This window comes from Pelobates fuscus, chromosome 8 (assembly GCF_036172605.1).
Source record: "Pelobates fuscus isolate aPelFus1 chromosome 8, aPelFus1.pri, whole genome shotgun sequence".
NCBI classification, from domain to species: Eukaryota; Metazoa; Chordata; class Amphibia; order Anura; family Pelobatidae; genus Pelobates; species Pelobates fuscus.
Genome location: NC_086324.1, coordinates 49606425 through 49629054, shown reverse-complemented (window position 1 = coordinate 49629054; position 22630 = coordinate 49606425). Strand labels below are relative to the sequence as shown.

Here is a 22630-nt window from a genome sequence, read left to right as displayed (position 1 = left end):
TGCAGTGTCCCATGTCTCTTTACCTGCAGTAGAGATTATTGCAGTTTCTGAGAAACTGCAATAATTACCTTGCAGGGTTAACTCCTCCTCTAGTGTCTGTCTAGAGGGACTTCTGACATTGAAACGGACCTTTGGTCCGTAATCTGACGCTGGACATCCTCAAGCTATGCATGAGGACATCCAGCATCAAATTTTCCCTATAGGAAAGCATTGAATAATGCTTTCCTATGGGGAAATCCTAATGCAAGTACGGCCATTGCCACTCATGCGCATTAGGTCTCCCCCGCGGACGTCAGCCGGAGCATGGGCTGAGCTTGACCCAGAGCCAAGGGACATCGACACTGGATTCAGGGAGGGAGGGTGCAAGGGAGGGGGGAACTGTAGGATTCTATAGTGCCTACTTTGTTTTCCTGGTACTATAGCATCCCTTTAATTTCTGATCAATAGTCAAACATGTTTTACTAATGTTGTAATCTCATAATAAGCAATTATAAATTCATAAATTAGAAATATTTTGTCAAAAGAATCACAAAATATTTGGTTAATGTTAACTATAGAGGATTATTTATTTAATGGCTGTTATATGTAACTCTATTTGTAATGTAAGCAGCCACAGTAGCTAACTATTGTTGTCTCATATATTATTTAATACATAACTTTGTATGATAAATATGCACATTGGGTTTGTGGTGTTTTACTCACTGTCATCATATGAAAATAGCAGACCCTTCCTGAAATTAGTGGATGTTACAATTCATCCAGCAATGAAAATGTCAAAATGTTTTTCTTGTTCTATAGAAAAATAAATATATAAATTATATATTGTCTGCCAAAACAAACAAAAAAAGTGCAATTAAAAAGCTATTGGTTGGATGGTTTAAACCAGGGCAAGGAAACCTTTGGCACTCCAGATGTTGTGGACTATATATCCCATAATGCCCTTACAGCTACAATGTTGCTAAACCATCAGGGGAGATGTAATCCAGAACATCTGGAGTGAAGAAGGTTGCCTAACCCTGGTTTAACCCCTTGACGACCGATGACGGTTCAGGACCGTCATCGGTAGCATACCATTGAGGACCGGTGACGGTTTTGAACTGTCATAACGGTAACATGTACTCACCCGGTGGCCGTCATTCCCCGGCGGCGATCGGCGGTGCTCCCCATGTGGGGAGACTGCCTGCAGCCCAGACAGTCTCCCCGCTGCGAATTAGGACCCCGGGGGCCATGTGATCACAGAACAGAGCATAATATATACATATATTAATATAAAAATACACTTATAATTCAATTACACACGTATATATATATAATAACTATACATATTGTATATATATTGTATATATATATATATTATTATAAAATAAAAATAATAAGTAAATTAAATTAAAAAATGTAAAAATAATAATACAAATGTAAAAAAAATTATATATGTATATGAAATTTTAATCTAACTTTATTTTGATATTAATATATATATATATTTATATCAAAATACACTTAGAACAAAATTGTATATATATCTATGTATATATAAATAAATAAAAATAATACAAAATATACATATGTCCATATACAAAATTACATGAATAATTATATAAATATACACGTAGACTTCAAATATATACACATGCACATATATTTAAATGCTACGTGCGTATTTATGTAATATTTTTACATAATTAAGTAATTTTATTGATTGCAATTTGAGGGACCTGCCTGACAACCCAGGCCGAAAGTCCAGAGAATTTAATTTGCCAGCACTGTATTTATTTATTTTTTTTAAATCTTTATTTTTGCAATGGCAGATCGTATGGTAAAGTAACATTTTTAGGCTTATGCAAAAGCCATATGATAGTACATATGTCAATTATATATTACAGAAAGGAAAAGACAGTAGAGAGTTATTTTTTTGAGGTTTTTCTTTGCCGCCAGCACTGTATTTTACCCTGTAACTTTCTATGACACCCTAAAACCTGTACATGGGGGGGTACTGTTTTACTCGGGAGACTTCGCTGAACACAAATATTAGGGATTCAAAACAGTAAAACATATCACAGCGATGACATTGTCAATGAAAGTTACTTTTTTTTAATTTTTCACAGACAGCACTTTTACTGATGATATAATTGTTGTGATACGTTTTACTGTTTTGAAACACTAATATTTGTGTTCAGCAAAGTCTCTCGAGTATAACAGTACCCCCCATGTACAGGTTTTATAGCATTTTCGAAAATTACAGGGTCAAATATTTTTACATTGAAAATTGCCAGGTTGGTTATGTTGCCTTTGAGACCGTATGGTAGCCCAGGAATGAGAATTACCCCTATGATGGCATACCATTTGCAAAAGAAGACAACCCAATGTATTGGAAATGGGCTATGTCCAGTCTTTTTTAGTAGCCACTTAGTCACAAACACTGGCCAAAATTAGCATTCAATTTAATTTTTTACTTTTTTCACACACAAACAAATATGAACGCTAACTTTGGCCTGTATTTGTGACTAAGAGGCTACTAAAAAAGACTGGACATGCCCCATATTGAATACCCTGGGTTGTCTACTTTTAAAAAATATGTACATGCGGGGTGTGATTCAGAGATATATGACAGGTAATAGTGTTACAATGTCACTATTGATACATTTAAAAAAATATATATTTTGAAACAGCAATTTCCTACTTGTACTTATAGCCCTATAACTTGCACCAAAAAAAAAAGCAAAAAAGCACGTAAACACTGGGTGTTTTTAAACTCAGGACAAAATTTTGAATCTATTTAGCAGTTTTTTTCATTAGCTTTCGTAGGGAAGTAAAATATTTTTTTCAATTTTTCACCATATTTTATTAATTTTTTTAAAGGCATATTATAAGACATGATACAAATAATGGTATGTAAAGAAAGCCCTTTTTGTCCTGAAAAAAACAATATATAACTTGTATGGGAACAGTAAATGAGAGAGAGGAAAATTACAGCTAAACACAAACACCACAAAGGTGTTAAAAGAGCCCTGGTCCTTAACGTACAACATCGCAAAAACTGGCTGGTCATCAAGGAGTTAAACAGTCGGTAGACAACACAAGAAAAAAATACTTCCCCACTGTAGTCAGAAAGTATGCACGAAACAAGATTAACTTCAGACATTTAAGTATTTACCACTTTATTACAAAGTATTCCTTATATAAGCGTATACATATGTGCCATGTTATAAATGATAAAAAAAAAACTGTTCAACCTTGTGGCTGGAATCAGTCTGGCTCAATCCAAAGTGTCTCAGTTTATTTAGATCTAACACTAATCCAGTAAACTTTTCATGATGTTTAACTAGTTGACCTATCATATTTTTGTTCTTTGTTAGCCTGAATAATTCAGATACGGAACACGGTACAGACACGCAAAGAAAACCAACAGTACGGGTGGCGCAAACAGAAGGAAGATCAACTTCGGAATATTCATTGTCCACTGTAGACTTACATAATTTCAAAAAGAATTTGGTTGAAGTCATTCAGCAGAATAAGGAAAGGTGGAAAGAATTAGCACTTCAAGGTACGACCTTTAAAGAAAAAGTAATAGGTATGAAGTAATACTGCAATAGACAAAATTCCATTGAAAAAGTATCTTGGGTTCATTTCAGTCTAAAGAGGTGCATATTGTCAGCCAATAAGGAATCTAATGAATACACTGACTTGGATGAAGGTACTAGTCTGAACAGCTAAAAAACTCCTAGTACCATTCTCTTTTTTTTTTTTTTTTTTAAAAAGGTTTGGAAAGCTAGTCATTGAAGTCTGAATTTGCAGCTAATTTGTCAAAATGTATGCACAACAACCAAAGTAATAAAATAGAATAATACCCAAGTTGTCTATTTACCAAAGACAGTATGTTTTTATAGTTGAGTCAGATGAAAAATAAGCTGGTTTGCTATGTGAACAGTATTTATCAACATCCAATTTGTAAACAAATGCCATCTGAATTTTTCAAATCCAGATGGTAAATGAGACAAATTCATGGACTGATCTACAGATTTCAGTCCAATTCTTTCAAAATTCTAACCCCCAGCATGCTTCAAATAAAATACAGACAAATACAGACAATAGTAATTAGTCACTGTGTGCATAGGAAAATCCTATATTATTTACAAGTACTTCCTACTATTCTGGCATACAGAGTGTGGTGGTCTTCTCTTAGACAGTCGGAGTATCACCGCAAGGAATTCCCTTTTCCTTAAGTGAAAGCCCCAGAGTGATTATAGTTCCCCCCTAATCATCAGCAGAGGTTTGATGGAAGGGTACAACACACACACTTTATTGAGCAACAGTCACCTTTTTATACAGAGGTCTCAACAGGATGTTATGAAGAGTACAAAGCATTGCACAACATATTTCATAATCCTGGCACCCTGGTGTCTGGGACATATCTTGATCGAAGGAGATAACTGTGTTATTAATTAGACACCTGGATGCCTAACAATAAGATCCTCTAAACAATTCTTTCCCCGACCAGTATCCCAAAACATTTGTCACCCCTGATAGCTCTCTCTTAAGAGGATTTTTAGTCCATAAAGTGCCTGGATCAGAGGTGTCTAGCCTGAGAAGCCCCAAGGAGAAGTTTAACCTGGCTGCAAGCATCCTCCAATCCGTTGCAGAGTTCTAGAGCACTGTGTGAAAGTTCCAAGTTACATCCGATGGCTGTTTGTAAGCCAGTACATGGAGCTTCGTCAGGTCCCAGGTGTCTTTGGATGCCTGACTACCTCCTGGATAACTCCTCCAATTAACGCCTTGTTTGGTGGTACTGGAGCCAACAGCTACTTGGATGAAGTTTGACCGAGTTGCAGCGATCCCATGATCCAATCTACAGTTTTAGGAGATTCTGGAGGCACAACAAGGAAGGAGTTGAGTCTAGTGGTTATAGTTTCTTTGGGAGAAAATGGTGGCTGGGACTCATGTACTAATCCATTGTGACAGTGTGTTCTGTCAAACAGTGCAATTCTTCTGGTCTAACCTCAAAAAATCAGGTTTGGTAAGTGACTGCTAGACCTCTGGGGTAAAGCCATTTTAGGAATGGAGAGCAGAGGGTGAAAGGTGTGCAAAGTTTACTAACCTTAAAAATGGGATGTGCACCTTTTTACGCTGCCCTGTTATCTTGCCTGTCAACTCTTCACCTTTCTTATACTGACTATGCCAGTTTTTTGGATCCACCAATTTTTCTCTGGAGTTATAAAAAAGTTTTAGTATTGACAAGAGACAACAAATCCACCTGTGACGTTAGTGAATTGTGCAAAAAATAGTTATACAGAACATAACTTATAGATACACAGCCTCCCAAGGTTATACCAATCAGCAGAAACATATACAATGTAGGGAGTTTCTCCTTACCGCCAATTACTGAGGGAGTTTCTTAATCCGCGGTAAGGAGAAACAACTGTGAAGAGGAATCCATGAACCAATCTGGAACCAAGGGGGAGAAGACACCCACAACACCACCAATGGACATTTAGGGATTAGTCCTATTTAAAGTGGAGTAGGGGAGGGTGTTTTAGGATGTTATTTTTGATTGTATGATCATCATTGTTTTTATGCAATTTGGTCCCTGAGGAAGTTCTCAAGAGAGAACAAAACGCGTAGGACCTGTGGACCTGTTTTTAACATTCAGTGTTTTCATATATTTTTTAAGTATTCTATATGTTAATAAATACCCTTTTGGACAATTTCTCTGGATTGGGATTTGTGTGCAGTAATATCGGCCAGGGCGTCTGAGGACCAGCACCAAAGGAGGAGTCCTAGTCCCCTAGTGACATTGAGGGTGGCATCCATATGGCGTTCAAATCAGCTAAAATCTCTGAGTGCAATATTATATCTGTTTGTTGGCTGTTAACAGACAATATTGCACTAGGTTCTATCCTTGTTTTTAGGTACACTAGCAGGATCCCTAAACTATCTACGTTGTATTAGTATTGACATGGGCCTTACACCATAAACATCCAACAAAATTCTGTAATTAACATTAACACTATTTGCGAATCCCATTCGATGTTTCAATTATTAGAATTGCAAAGAACTCCCAATTATCTGTACATACCACACACAGACAAACTAATATTTGTAAGGTTATTAAGGGTAAAAAAAGAATAGAATAGCACACTGGGAGTTAAATCCAGTTTCCTTGGAAAAAGTTGTTTTTTGTGGGGGGGAGGATTCCGTCAGACCTCCAAGTGAATTACTCGAAATTGAACTTTATAAGCCATGATTGATTGTGTTTTATCTTCATTGTTGTTTACTATTTTTAGTGTTTGTGTACACATGATGTTTACATTGCGAGGTTAACGTCTCTCCTCTTGGGATTAGAAGTTGTTTTATTGGTTTGCCAAATTAACAGTTCATGGACTTTGAAGGAAAGGAAGTCTGTGACTGTATTTATAGAAATATAAAACAGTGAATCTAAGTCTGATACAAAAATGAACTTAGAACAAGAATAGATTTCCTCATAATATTACTGCATTCCAAATTTCTGGGATTTATGATATAAATAAGAAGCACTGTTTTACTTAACTATCATAGTAGAGGTAAAATCCAGAGTTTTGTTAAAGGCATACTATAATCACCAGAACAACTACAGCTTAATGTAGTTGTTCTGGTGTCTATAACCTGTTCCTGCAGGCTTTTTGATGTAAATACTGCCTTTTCAGAGAAAGGGCAGTGTTTACATTACTGCCTAGTAACATCTCTGCCTAGTAACATCTCTTGTCACAGTCATTCAGAAGGACACTAGAGGTGCTTCCTGGGTCAGTGCTGCACAATGTGCAGCATCTACATTTAGAGTCCCACGCTGAATGCTCCTTATAGAGGTGCATTGATTCAATGCATCTCTGTGAGATGTTGATTGGCACAGTGCAGCATTTTGCTGCGCATGTATAATAGCCTCCCAGTGTTTTCCTGATTTTTCCAAATGTAACAATCTCAGCCAGGGATGCAGCGCAGGGCCAGCCACTGCAAGACCGTTGATGTGCTAGAAAAAAAGGTGCGTAAATTCGAGCCAGGAGCTTAACAATAATTTTAAAACTATAGTATCAGGAATACATATTTGTATTCCTGCAATATAGTGTCCCTTTAAGTATTCTCCATCTCTCCACGTGTGATCTTCGCTATGTTGTGTAAGAAATAACACTGAGCCATTTCATACCAACTATGACAGTCTTGTTTTAGAAATTATAGGCTGACAATGTTCTGATAACATTATGATTACTATAATGTGGTGCTATTAATGTTTTATTCTTGAAACTATAAAAGGCAATGTCAACCTTCCCATGGTGAATAGTCAAATTGTTTTAGAATGTCTCTGTAGAATCACACACCGCTGATCCAGGATCATGCTCAATGGATGATTTGATTGCTTACCATGGGACTGTGCCAGGTTACTTCTGGCTCCATAACCACCACAGTGGGCTATAGTTATTATGGTGCTTGGAGTGTTCCTTTACTGTACTGCCTTCAGTTGTACTAGTCTGGAGTTATACTTTGTTTTTAAATTGTATATTTATTTGGTTACTTATGCACAAAAGATTGTTTTTTTTCTAAATTAACTATGAAAAGGGCTGTCAGATTTACATGTTTATTTCTGACACTTGGCATTAGTATTGCTAGAACACTATCATAATTGAGAATGATAAAATGCATAGGGGAGGTGGAGGCTCGGCCATAGGTTCACTTGGGGAAGCGCCCCACCAATTTTTAAATGGGAAATAAAATATTTGCTGTACGTATAGCACCATCAAGATTCTATTTGGGCAAAAGGGGGAATAGCAATCTAAACAATATTGAAAAAAGTAGATTAACATATGTTTGTGCCAAACTAATTTTTAAAAACTATCTCTTTAATTCAGTAATAGCTTTCAGTTCTGCAGGTCCCTCCCCACTTTTTGTGGCTGTCTGGATAAGCTTTCTTGAAAGCAACTAGGTATGTTAACAATGGGATAGATTTGAAATGGGTCTTGTTTCAGCAGGTTTTGCACACGCCTAGTCTCCTTTAAGTAGGAATTTCAGGGGCCTCCCATTGAGTTGCCATTTGGGTAGCAGAGCTGTATAAAGGGGTATAGTACTGTATCAGTCTCAGTCATGATGCCGGAATAACACACGGCGTAACACCATCCTCAAATGCAACACAAAGTAAGAACATCATGCAGAGGTATTGTGACAGATGTAAAGTAAGGTGTGTTTGTGCCAAATGCCTTGTAGGAAGCTAGAGAGAAAGCACATTGTTGTCATAATTTCCTCCCACCAGGTCTTTACTGTATTTGCTCTTTTCCACAAGTTAAGGTACTGGGACATTATAGGAAGGAAAAGCAACTTCTGTCACTGTGGTTGTGGTAGTCAAGATGGCTCAGCTTTTTCTGATGAGGAATGTGTTTGCTGATTGGCTAACTACTGGAAGGCACTGCTTCTAATCTGCTTGCTGAAACTAGAACTGGCGGGCACACAACTGTGAGGTCAAGTGGAGGGAAGATGGGGCTTGTTGTTTACTCTTGGTGTTCACTCTTGTTGTTTATAAATGTACCCAGGGCCAGATTAAGAGCCCAGCGGGCCTGGTGCTGACAATCATGATGGGCCTAAGTACAGAATCTTATCGACCAAAAACACTAAAACAGTCATACCTCTCAAGCGTTATGTATCTGGTGGAGATGTTGATGGAGGAAAATGGGCGGTGTAAAAAGGTGGGCCACTGACGTGGATCATGTAACCAGAACCACCGAAAGGGACAAACATGCCCAAAAAAGAGGCGTGTCTGCCCAAAGAATTGGAAGGTTAGCCTGGCATGAATGCATGTCATGCTGCCTGCCAATCATGCATGCTGGCCAACAGCATCCTGAGCTTGGCATAAATGCGTATAATGTTGCTCTCATTCCACGCTTTCTAAGGACTGTCTCCTAGCACTCACATGTCCACTTGTCTTCTTACCTTCTTACTAGCAGGCAGGAGCTCCTGGTATACAGTCTGAGACAGAGAAAGGGTGGATGTGGTGAGTGTAGAAGAAAGGGAACATGCCACAGCGTTAGAGATACCAAAGTCAGCAAAACCTTAACTAATTTTATTTCAGCTAGTCCACACAAGTTTTGTTTCCATATATCCCTCTTAAGTTTCCATACTTAAGCAAGAGTATGTGAAGAGTAGTTAGGGTTGTCACCTTTCTCTGGCCTTACTAATTTGCATATCTAATTATGTATGTGTGACATCATATGATGTAAATCACAAGGAGTGACATAAGAGAAAATTCTGTAAAAACACCAAAAAACTACTTACAGTTTGATTCTGCTGTATAGATGGATTGCTCCCAGTGTCCCCATGTCACTAGGGGACACTGTGAGACATGGGGACAATGAGACACTTGGGGACACTGGGGGACACAAACTATGTATCACAGTGTCCCTATGTATCACAGTGTCTCAGTGCCCCATGTCTCCCGGTGTCCCCATGTCTCTGTGTCCCCATGTTATTATTATTATTATGTTATTATTTATATAGTGCCAACAAATTCCGCAGCGCTTTACAGTAGGTGGACGAACAAACATGTAGTTGTAACCAGACAAGTTGGACATACAGGAACAGAGGGGTGTAAATGCTAGAGGGAGTGGGGTAAAGTGACACAAAGTAGGGATAGTATTAGACTAATGACAGTTGCAAAAGAGGAATCAGTTGGGAGCTATTAACAGTTTAATTGATATGCTTTTATGAAGATGTGGGTTTTTAATTATTTTTTGAAGGAGTGGAGACTGGGTGAGTATCTAACGGAGGAGCTTAGTGAGTTCCACAGGAATGGTGCAGCCCTCAAAAAGTCTTGAAGGCGAGCATCAGAGGTGGGAGTATGGACAGAAGATAGACGTAAGTCTTCAGCAGAGCATAAGGGCCTAGACAGGGCATACTTGTGTATTAGGGAGGATAGATAGGTGGGAGCAGCATTATGTAGAGATTGTCCCCTGGTGTCTGTGTCTCCCAGTGTCCCCATGTCACTAGGGGACACTGAGTCACTTGGGGACACTGAGACACTTGGGGACACTGGGAGACATGGGGACACTGGGAGACGTGGAGGCAGGGCCGCCATCAGAAATTTTGGGGCCCCTAACACAGCTCAAGGTCTAGGCCCCCGGGTGCCTGCCTCCAAGCCCGCCCACAGGGCCCGCCTCCAAATCCCGCCACAGGAATACACACACAGACACACACACACACACACACACAGAAAGATACAAATACTGAAACAGACATATACAGGCATGAGACACACACACATATACAGACACACACACATGCATAAGGAGATACAGATACACACACACTGACATACATACTCACATACACACATACTGACACACACATATACGTGCAGACATACATACTGAAAAACAGACATGCATACAAACTGACATACATACATACAGGCATACATACATACATACTGACATACACACACAAATACATACCGACATACACACACACATACATACATACTGACATACAGACACATAATGGCATACATACATATATACACATACTGGCATACATACTGGCATACATACATACACACACATACTGGCATACACACATACACACATACTGGCATACATACACACACACATACATACATACATACATATACACACATACTGGCATACATACACACACACATACATACATATACACACACACACCTCATTTTTCAACCACCCTCCTCTTACTTCCCTTTTCGTTGCTGGAGGGTGGCTGGGGATGAAGTGAGTCGGCTGCCTCTCCTCTTGACCTTCAGGCTGTTTCCTCCTTCCCGCGTGGAGTAAGCTGGGAGGAAGTGACTTGCGTTGCGGCTGCATTTTTTTTTTAAGAGGCCTGGTAGTGCTGACCAGGCCCCCGAAGATAATAGGGCTTTTGGGTGGCCCTAAATGCTTGGGCCACCTGATGGGCCCCATCAGTGTGTGTCATGGTTGTCACCCCCCGATGGTGGCCCTGCATGGAGGCACAGACACTGAGAGACATAAGGGATACTGGGAGAGATGGGGACACTGAGACACTAGGGACACTGGGAGACATGGGGACACTGAGACACTAGGGACACTGGGAGACATGGGCACACAGACACTAGGGACACTGAGACACTGGGAAACATGGGTACACTGAGACACCAGGGACACTGAGACACTTGGGGACATTGTGTCCCTAGTGTCTCAGTGTCCCTATGTCTCCCAGTGCCCGCAAGTTTCTCAGTGTCCCCATGTGTGTCTGTTTCCCCATGTCTCAGTGTGTGTCTGTGTCCCTATGTCTCCCAGTGTCCCCTAGTGTCTCAGTATCCCCATGTGTGTCTGTGTCCCCAAGTGTCTCAGCTTCCCCAGAGGTCTCCCTGTGTCCCCATGTCTCACAGTGTCCCCTAATGTCTTGGTGTCCCCATTTCTCCCTGTAGCCTTTACCCCATCTCTCACTTCCCTGAACTGTAGGCTGTCTCTGCAGGCTCTCTGTGTAGCAGCTCCCCCATGGATCAATGAGTAGAGAGATGCAGGTATATGCTGTAACTTACTATCCCTGCCTCTTTCCACACACACAGTGACCCCTACTGGTGGTGCTGGTATTGCAGAGTAATCTATGTTTATACTGAGAAAAATACCGGCATTTGTATTGCCAGTATTACTGCAATATCTGCCTCAAGTAAATACCGTCCAGGTGGCAACCCTAAAAGTAGTGTGTAAAAATCAGCCCCTATGTTAATCCGACCCTGTCTGTACCTGCCTGTTAACAGTACATCTATCCTTCAGTAGCTCCAGTAGCAATTTGTCAGAATTTTTAGTGATGGACACTTTTTTCGTATTCCACAACTCTTAAATGTTATATCGATGAATCATGAAACAAACTAAACTGTCAGAAGTTTAGATTGTTTTCATGATCAGAGATCTGGCTCAGATGCCAAACAAAGAGATGATTGATGGCATGATCAACATCCATCAAATCCATGCTGTGATCTTGTATACCACTGTATACATTATCGAGATCCATAATATCTGAATCAAATTGAGCAATAACTCTTTTCTTTCTTTTCTATTAGATTGGTTCATGATATGAAATCTGGTAAAAAAAAAAAAAAATTATTAGTATTTTTGCAGATTTTCCAACCTTTTGAAATGTGAGCTGGAGATAATTATTAGGAAATCATTCTTTCCTCCCATATGTCTCGGCAATGCATGAAATACTGTTGCACATATTTAATTTAAGTGCCTTACACTTTTATAGACCATGTGCTGTTATTTTGCTATAGTAAAAGGTCATCCAGCGTGCCTCTCAAACTGTGTTGTGAATAATGTAAGAGCTAAGTGAAATAAATCCACATAAAGAATATATACTGTATTATACTTCAATAAAAGGCAGGAAACAATTACATCATGGGCTGGAATGGTCTTTTATGAGTCACCAGGGTTACTTGATAATAGTTCATTTTATCCGACAAGAATCAATACGGTGTCTGCTCGATAACTAGCAGAACTTGTCCTCATCTGTTGTTTTATGTTTAAGTCTGGTCTGTACATGTGTGCAAGAAATATTTAAGATTTAAAAGGTGCTTAGTAATGCACTTAATGTTTGTATACATCGTTTGAAACAGATACCACTGCTGGGAATATTTATCGTTTAGGTTGATAATTAATTTACTGTTTTATTATTAAGTTCAATTACAGTATCAGCAAGCATGTAATGCATATATGATTTATGTGATTTAGTTTTATTCTTTGAAATATGTTATGATGCAGATGGTAATGTATATATTTTTTTAAACTCTCTAAAACTACAGTTGTAATCAAAATTATTTAACCCCCATTGAAAATCAGGTGTATTGTCAAAATGTACACTTTAAGTTGTTTGAAATGAACAAAGTAAACAAAAGCAATTGAAATATCTAAACACAACTAATGCAAGTGGTTTTACCAAATTCAACTGACAATGCAACTTATAATGACTTCTCCAGTCTCAAAATTATTCAACCCCCTAAATAATATCCCTCACAACAGCACAAATATGCAAATCAGGTATACTATCAAGCACACCTGATGCAACTAAGCAAGGGCTTCAATAGTTCCACAGGTATGCTTGAGCTGGAATGCTTGAAATACTGAACTGGCTAGCAGTTTGTTAAGTGTCACGTTTAACTGCATGTTAGAAATATGGCAACAAATAAGTCAAAAGAATGGTACAAAGTTAAGAGAAGAGATCTTCGTCCTTCACAAACAAGGAATAGGATACAAAAAAAATAGCAAATGCACTGAATGTTCCTAGAGTCATTGTTAGAATCATAGTTTGTAAATTCAAAGTTGAAAGAACAGTGGTTAAACTACCTGGACGTGGCAGAAAAAGAAAAATGTTATCAATGGCTACAATCAGATTTCTGAAAAGGCAGATTGTGAAAAACCTTCAAGTGACTGCAAAAGACCTGCAGGTAAAACTCACAGGCACTGAGGTTTCAATAAGCATTGGAAGGCCCTACTAAAAACTGAAGGTTTCCATGCCAGAACTCCAAGACGTACACCCCAACTGACCTAAAAGAACAAGAAGAGTCGGCTTCAATTTGCTCAAAATCATATAAAAAAAGCCACAGAAGTTTGACAATTCTGTTCTGTGAAGCAATGGAACAAAACTGAAACTTTTTCCGACCCAATGGATCAGCAGTATGCCTTGAGGAAGAAGAATGAAGCATACGCTGAATAGAACACTCTGCCTGCAGTTATGCATGGTGGTGGCTTGGTGATGCTCTGGGGCTGCTTTACATCCTCTGGCACTGGAAACCTGCAGCCTGTGGAAAAAGTACTGGAACATTCTACAGTGGCTATCACAGTCACCTGACTTGAACCCCATAGAACATCCCTGGTGGGATGTGAAGAAGGCAGTTTAATAGTGAGTAATTTTCTTTGTCAGGAATTTCCCCTTGCCATGGTCTTTTGTATCAATTTGCAACTCTCTGTATTTCTCCTTGTCCACAAACCAGCTGGTGAGGAGCCCCAATGAACGAGACAAGACAATGTAAGGTTCAAGGTGACTTTCAACGTTTAATGGACTGTGTAACAGGTTATATTCAGCAGGAAACAAGCATTATCCAATCCTAACAAAATCATCTATCTTATCTTAACAGCTTAACCTATAGCTAGCTTGCAGGTGTATCATCATGTTCAGGCCTTGCACAATGCGAAGTTTCAATATAACTACGCACTTAGAATTAATACGCACTTAGAATTAAAGATATTAACTACGCAGTTCTAAATTACACATTACTAAGCAGTTATGATCATACGGAGAAACACAGGAAATAAGACCAATGGTAGAAACATACAGGATATAACACTAACACTTGTTACACAATGTTCTAGAGCTCTTGTCTAGGGGTATATTCACTAAGCAATGTATATAGACAAAGTATATTATTTCAAATAGCTGACATGCTCCAAGTTAGCCAATTTTAGTAGGCCTGAGTAGGGACCTCGACCATATGGACATGTCATCACTCACTTTGATACCACTTGTGACTTATAATACCCACACCTGAGGAATTGGGAAACACTTCTTGATGATTGAAAAAGGCCCACTTACATATTAAATCATGAGATAAATTATAATCTAGCTTGCAATTCTGACAATAATCCCAACCAGCTCCTTGCGTTCTATGTCTCTTAGTCATGTCCCTATTCTAACGGTGCAGTCAAAACCAGTCATATCCACACTCAGTTCCTCAAAACATGGGAATCCATCCTTGGCTCACTCAACATACATCAAAGACACACATAGCACACTCATCCCTGGGTCAGCTAACACTTCCTCTCTCTCCGGCAAACTCTAGAAAAATAAAAATAAAAAAATAGTTCAATAGTTTAGCATAGTTCAGAAAAATTGAATAAGTCTTTCAAGGAGTAAAAAGAAATCAGTTTGGACACCATACCTTTTGTTCCATAAAATAGCTATGGGTAGCAAGATGGCTGACAACAAGACAATGTCAGCTTCCACATAGTTCTTAGTTGTTCTTTTGTTTGCTGGATGTTCACCACAATGCTCTGTGCAACACCTCAATTATTGAAAGGATTATTACAGAACCAGTGGCAATAGACAGCACTGCACCTTCAGTACTTTCCCGGTTCTTGCGTACAAAGTTTTTGTCCTCATAAGTAAGCATCTCAGTCTCTTCGGCCTGCATGGATTTTGACCAAACAGAATTAAGTGCAAAATAGTTAGTGCAGGTTCAGCCAGAGAGATATTGGTGTGCAGGTCCCAAAGATCAGCTAGCACAAACACTCTAGTACGGTCTCTACAATCATACAATCACAAAGATCAATACAACATGAACAATTCCTAAAAGGATATATATTTATTATTATCAATTTATCAATTACCTAAAAGTAAAATTAGAGCCTAAAGTTAAACCCTTAACTTGTGTATCATGTACTTCTCTCAGCTTTGCTTATATTTTATGCAATCTGTCTTCTATGAAACCTTACATAATTTCCCTTTGGAATGCCTTTGTACAAATGAGAGAAGCACTCGCTCTATATAAATACTTGTTGGACAGGATGAGTACCAAAACACTAACATATAAATATGGGGATAATTCCCAATAAAACTCTGTTCTTAAACATAAACCTTGATTTGATACTCCCAATGAATTACTTTAATAATCCCAAATAATTCAATGTTCTTGGATTAACACCCAAAATGATATATAAAATATTAAAAACATAAAACATCTGATTCAGAACTCTTCAACAATGCACTAATTTCTTACTACAAAATCCTAACTTATGGTATTTGTTCCCAATAATGAAGAATGCTAGGGTGAGATTACCTAAACCACACACCCGTCCTTGTGTACCACACACATATAGTATTAATACGCTTTTAAAGATTTAATGTATAGTTAAATTGTGTATATAAGGCACGTTGTCTAGTCGTGTATACATCAACAGTGAAAGCATAGCCTTCATACAGGGTTTGCAGTACTGACAGTCTGGGCCATAGGCGTAGTGCAGACATACGGTTAGGTACTTTTCCATTGTCAGCACAAATAAAAGTTTTGTAAATATGTTAAAAACACTAAGATGTTGCTAATGTAAAAAAGCATATTGCTTCCTGTACCTACAAGGATGTGGTTGGGACATAGTTCCAACTGAGTATCAAAAATTTCTAACAACAAAAGCTAAATTTTATATGCTTATCAAAAAAACAAGTTTAACCCGTTAGTGCGTTCTTTGGTTGGCCTCTTCCCATAATTTGGCTCCTTGTAAGATTATTATTTATTTATCCTCTTCTGGGTCTGCAAAATGCTTTCAATTTACCAATACAAATATAATACAGTAGTTTAGTAGATTGCCTCACTTATAAACGTCAGAAATTGTCTAATCTCTATTAAAAATATTACAAATACCATTTCATCATTACCCTATGATCCCGGACGAGCCCCCAATTGATAGTGAGGAATTTTCTTTGTCAGGAATTCCCCTTGCCATGGTCTTATGTATCAATTTGCAACTCTCTGTATTTCTCCTTGACCCCAAACCAGCTGGTGAGGAGCCCCAATGAACGAGACAAGACAATGTAAAGTTCAAGGTGACTTCTAACGTTTAATGGACTGTGTAACAGGTTATATTCAGCAGGAAACAGGGGTGGTCTTTACAAGCATTATCCAATCCTAACAAAATCATCTATCTTATCTTAACATCTTAACCTATAGCTAGCTTGCAGGTGTTTCTTCATGTTCAGGCCTTGCACAAAGCTAAGTTTTAATATAACTATGCACTTAGAATTAAAGATATTAACTACGCAGTTCTAAATTACACATTACTAAGCAGTTATGATTAAAGGGAAAAACACAGGAAATAAGGCCAACGGCAGAAGCATACAGGATATAACACTTGTTACACAATGTTCTAGAGCTCTTGGCTCTTGTCTAGGGGTATATTCACTAATCATTGTATATAGACAGAGTATATTATTTCAAATAGCTGACATGCTCAAAGTTAGCCAATTTTAAACAGACTGAACATCTGGTCATCTGTAGCTTGAGCCTTGGGTCAATATAGGCAAAGTGTATTATTCCCAACACAGTTGTAGCAAGCAAACCCAAGAATATTACTAAACTGGAGGCCATTCTCATGAGCAATGGGCTAAGATTTCTCTGCAAGAAGCTAGTGTCTGGCTATGCATCTCGTTTGCAGTAGGTCATTACAACAAAAGGATGTTCTTCTAAGTACTAAAGATTCTTCCCATGAAGATGTTAAATAATTTTGCGACTGGAAAAGTCATCACAAGTTGCATTTTTAGTTGAATTTAGGGAAACCACTTGGGGAAGCATTTGATGTGTTGAGCTATTTCAATTGTTTTTGTTTTTGTTTGATTTGTTCATTGCAAACAGCTGAAAGTCTGTACATTTTGACAATATACCTTATATTCAATGGGGGTTGAATCATATTGATTACTACTGTATATAATTACATATTATAGAGATTGGTGGTGTATGTCAGAGAAAAGCTATTCCAGTTACAGAAGTCTGTACAATAGATGCAAGGGTTAAAAATCATATTTTTCTCTACATTCAAAAGAGCAATAAAATTCCTGTTAGCACCACCTATTGTGGTAAAAAAAGAAGCTGTCACAATCAGTAAATCCAAATTTAACCTGGACAAATTAGATTAGAATCCATACACAATTTGGAAATAATCCAAAAAATACAATGATATTAGACATGTGCAATTAGTTTCGTTCCGATCTGAATGTCCGAAGTGCCAAATTTCGGAAGTGCGGAACCGAACCAAATTGCCAAAGTTGCGAATTGCCAAATTACTGAATTACCAAAGTGCCAAATTTCAGAAGTGCCGAACCGAACTGAATAGCTTCAGATTTCTGAAAAGTGTAAAAACAAGAAAGGGAGGGGAAATTACGTGAATGATGACAGGAATCTAGACCAATAAGCTAATTCCTGGCACTGGGAGTCCTATAGATGTGTAAGTTGTTGTGGTGGCAGTCTGGGCACCTGACCCTACCCCTAACCCTACCCCCTAAGGGTTAGGTTTAGGGGTTAGGGTTAGGGAGCCATACAGATGTGTAAGTGGTTGTGGTGGCAAGAGGGGGATGCTTACAAATGTCCAAATTCCTGAAGTAACGAATTTCGGAAGTGCCGAACTGAACCGAAGTGGCGAATTTCCAAATTTTTTTACTTATCCGAATTTACGAACCGAACTGAACCAAATTTTTTGCCCATGCACATCCCTAAATGATATTACACAGATCTGTTAATTAAAGTGATTCTTATATTAGACAACAGAATGTAATAAAGTAATATTTATTGTCATCAAGAATAGTCACAGTCCATGTGTTTAAAATATATATATATACAAGATATTAGAGACACAACATTAGGCAAACAGATGAAATAAAAGAGATAAATAAAGAAGGAAACCCTGGTGTTCACAGTCCCAGAGATGTAACAGCTTATCAAGAAAGTGTTTGATGAAGGATGCAATGATCCCGTACAACTCCAAATTGGTTCTCAAATTCAACTGCAAAGCATGCTGTAGTGTTTATGGTTCCAGTAGTGCCCTGATACCTTCCCAATGAAACTGGTCAACCCATTTTAGAGCAGTCTAAATTCTTACTGAGATTTGTCTCCACTGGTCTCAACAAATTAGCTAACCTAGTTCACGAGAGCTAAAGGGAGGGCTTAAGCAATTGCGATCAGCTCTCCTCAAGGCTGCAGGGAGGTGTGGAGTTGACTGACTACTTATAATGGGAAGGGGGTGGGTAAAGGACATTTCTGGCCCATAACCACTACCTCATGAACTTTTATCTCCTCTTTTAGTAATTTTGCAAGGATGCTCCATGTCCCTGTGTGCCTGCATTCAATTTAATAAATGTGCCGCAATTTGCAAAAAATCTCTACAACTATAATCTAATTCCTTCATTCAAATATATTACAGTGGAAGTTATATTTACACAATTACTTTTAAGGGATAAGCCTGAATATCGAGTATAGATCCACAAGAAGAGTAAGGTCCATTTATCCAGTTATCATCTGGGTATTATTTTATCCTCCATCTCATCATATAGGTGTTAGAGAAGGGAGCTATGTATTGTGTGTAGTCTGGTAACTTGTTTGGCATCTATTGACCCCTTTTTAAATTTCAAAGATTTTTTTTCCATCATCTGGTTTCTCCTGGATGCAGATATTTGGTGAGATGTTATTTGTTTTTATTTTTGCCAGTCCATAAACCATGGTCTTTAACTTATTCCGTAATAAAGTAATTGTCCTTAGAGTTAAGTCATTCATTCTGTGTATTTATGTAGACCCCAAAATTATGACTTGGTAGTTTTGTCTCTTACTGGGTCTTTGTCAAGGTTTGGTCAGGGTCGACATGATCTAGAGTTGTACTTGTGCAGACTGAATCTTTGTATAGTCAAGGTTTTAAGCAGGAACAATGTACACTATGATACTAAAAGCAAAAGTGGTCATGGTGCAAAAGTGGTCAAGTTTGTAAAATAATATAAATGTATTTAATTTTTATAGCATGGGTTGATTTTCAATCATTATATAACAAAAAACACCGTGGTCTCATATAATACAGATATAATAAGTTAATCTATTGTAAATTTGTTTTGTTTACATAAAGGTGGAACTTAATTTTTAACAACATGTAGAAGATGAATGTGCAGAAATGAAAATGAAAAAGTATGTATGTGTTTAGTAAAACGTGTTATGCTCAACAACATAACCAACATGAATAATGTAAATAGGTGGTAACAGACTCTTTTCAGTTTAATAATATTCTTTGAAGTACACAGTGAAGGAGTGAAAGATGTCCTACTCACTTCTTATGTGGATTGTAGCAGGAACTCTTTCACATCTTGATCTTCTGGTGACAATTGAGAAAGATTCTGGACAGCTTGGTTGTATTGGTAGATGTTGACTTTGACTTTTGTCGTCCATGCATAAAATGGTCTGATAACATAGTAAACAAGCTGTGCTTTTCAGATATTCCATTCACTGCCTATAACATACAGTCTATTATGAATGCACGTTTCACATAATTGTTCACTCATTAATGTTGTCTACCTGTCTTCCATTTTGAATCTGAATTTTTCTTTGCAATGTGTGGTTCTCTGTATATATATATTTTTTATTTTATTTATTTTCTACCATACTATAATCGCACGGAGGAAAAAAACACTACAACCACTATTCATATCCTTAGGTGCAAGACCTCATAAAGCATTCCTTCAAATGCCCCCCCAAAACATATCTATTCAAACATATAAGGATGCACACTAATATACCAGCAAATAAAGTTCCTTACAAATCATTTATTAAATATACCAAGCAAAAATACAATACCATGCAAATAATAATAAATCAAGCGACCAAAAAAAGGCACATATACAAGTATAATTACCACCAGTAATCAAGGCTAATGGGACCGAACACGAGTCACCAATCCCCCCCAATGTTTCGGCAACACTCCTGCTGCCTTTATCAAAGGTGAGACACTGGTATATTAGTGTGCATCCTTATATTTTTTGATATTATCTCTTTTCTACCACTGGATATGCACATTACTGTGAATCTCTCTCTGCATGTGCGAAAAGCTTATAAAATGTGTTTCCAGATTTTCATCTTTAAAGACAAACCTTTACTAAACAATGCAGCTAATATATAAAAATAGTTTTCTATCCATGTAAAGGAAAGAACTAGAACTGTAGCATATGACAGTACAATTAGCCTGATTATACATGTTGACAATAATTTAGACAGAAGGGGATGTAATGAACAACCATCATTGTTACTGGATCTGCGTGGAACAGTGCGAATCTCTGTAAGGGGACTGTCTGGCATTTAAACTTATAAACTAATGTGCTCAGCTGCAATTATCTAGTAGACAAAAAGCCATGTGAAAGCCATTAGTGCTTGGGTAATGTGTATTGATATGATTGATCAGGAATCACGTTACCATACCTTCTGTTAGTATGCTTTACTGCAAATTCAAACTGAAATGTAGATAATGGAAACAGTCAAAAATGAAAGATGCATGTATGATTAAAACTTCGTAGTGAAATTACAATTGCATATTTATTAGTGCACTTATACATTTACCGAAAGCTGCCGATGAGCCGTTAAAGATGTAAACACAATCACAAGTCCCCCATTCTGACAAATTGTGATTGACACCAGTTTAACCATTGTTAGGAGTTAGTCACAAAAAAAAAATCCTCAGTACACAGCAATTTTGTCTCATCATGGTTTTATTGTTTCATGAAATGAGACAAGGTAACATTTTGACACAGAACGTGTCTTTGTCAATCCATACATTTAAGTGCATTAAACAGTGTTATATAGGTAGATACATGCATAATTTAACCAATACAAATGTGTTTACATCACATGCTTTTCATCAATTAGTGGACAGCTTTAAGAAGATCAAGGAGTTAACTAGTTGGTTTTGTGCACAGAATAAAAGTGCTTTTGAAACAGTGCTTTTTAAAGGAGGTAGCCCCTTTGCTGGAAAGCACAGAAAAAAAAGTGCTGTACACTACAACAAGGGGTTAACAACTTTAATTCCTGCCCATTCATTGATGAATGCCCATTCATCGATGAACAGTACTGTGGGCATTGTTTGTGTTGGTTGAATTTTGCATGTATTATCCTATATAACTCTTTGTATAATGCATTTGAATTTATGGGTTGACAAAGACACCTTCTGTATTGAATTTTGCCATAAAACCACCATGAGACAATATTGTTGTGTGCTGAGGATTATCTTGCTGAGATATATAAAGTGAGAGGGTTTGGTGGAACAGGAACTTTAGCCAATGGCACAGGAACCAACATATGGTGAAAACTTTGGGAGTTCTGCATATAATTTGCTAATACCAAAGAGGAGTTAGTGACATTTAAATGGAACCATGAAAAACTTGAATTCAAAGGGACTTGAAAATAGTTTTCTAACAAATAACCAATAGAACTATTTCTACATGTTAGCATTTGAGCATAACAAACCAAACACAACAAACACTTTTCCGTGACTTGATGACATGCACAAGAAACTTTACCTAACAATTCTTCATTAATCAGTAATAGAAATTAAAAGACTAATAAGCATTGAAATTAAAATCTGAATAACTAAATTGACAAAATAATAGATTTAGAGGTAGCTTAAAGATACACAGACATCGTAATGTCCACCCGTAACATAAGAGATTAATAGCATATCTGTTACCTGTAAGCATCATCAATGCAGTTGGCTGTTGGTAATCTTTAATCTTTGATGTAGTTGGAAACCCCACAATGGCTCCAATTGTTTTGCGAAACCAGAATTTAGGTCACAGTTTTAAGTGGATAATGTTTTCTGACTTTGATAGTAACTGGCATAAAAGGTTTGTGGAATTAATAATGAAAATGCTTTGTTAACAGAGTATGAAAGTATGAAAGTCAAATAGTATTTTCAATCAATTACTAACGCTGGATTGTATAAACATTAGGATACAAAGGACATGAGGACAAGAAAACTGAAAAAAAAAACATGGCAGACGCACTTTGATGGAGAGTGAACATAAAGCAACACATTTCTATGTAGATAGTTAATATATAATTCTG

At 37.6% G+C, this 22630-nt stretch overlaps 1 protein-coding gene across 2 annotated transcripts in view; it reads left to right on the top strand.

Moving 5' to 3' along the window:
* The window catches only part of PDE1A (phosphodiesterase 1A), a 314453-nt gene that overhangs the window by 290048 nt on the left and 1775 nt on the right, over window positions 1-22630 (top strand). For both annotated transcript variants that reach the window (XM_063428688.1, XM_063428689.1), the window contains exon 13: window positions 3357-3544. In XM_063428688.1, coding sequence (XP_063284758.1) covers window positions 3357-3544 — 188 coding nt within the window. The remainder of the gene's footprint in view (window positions 1-3356; window positions 3545-22630) is intronic.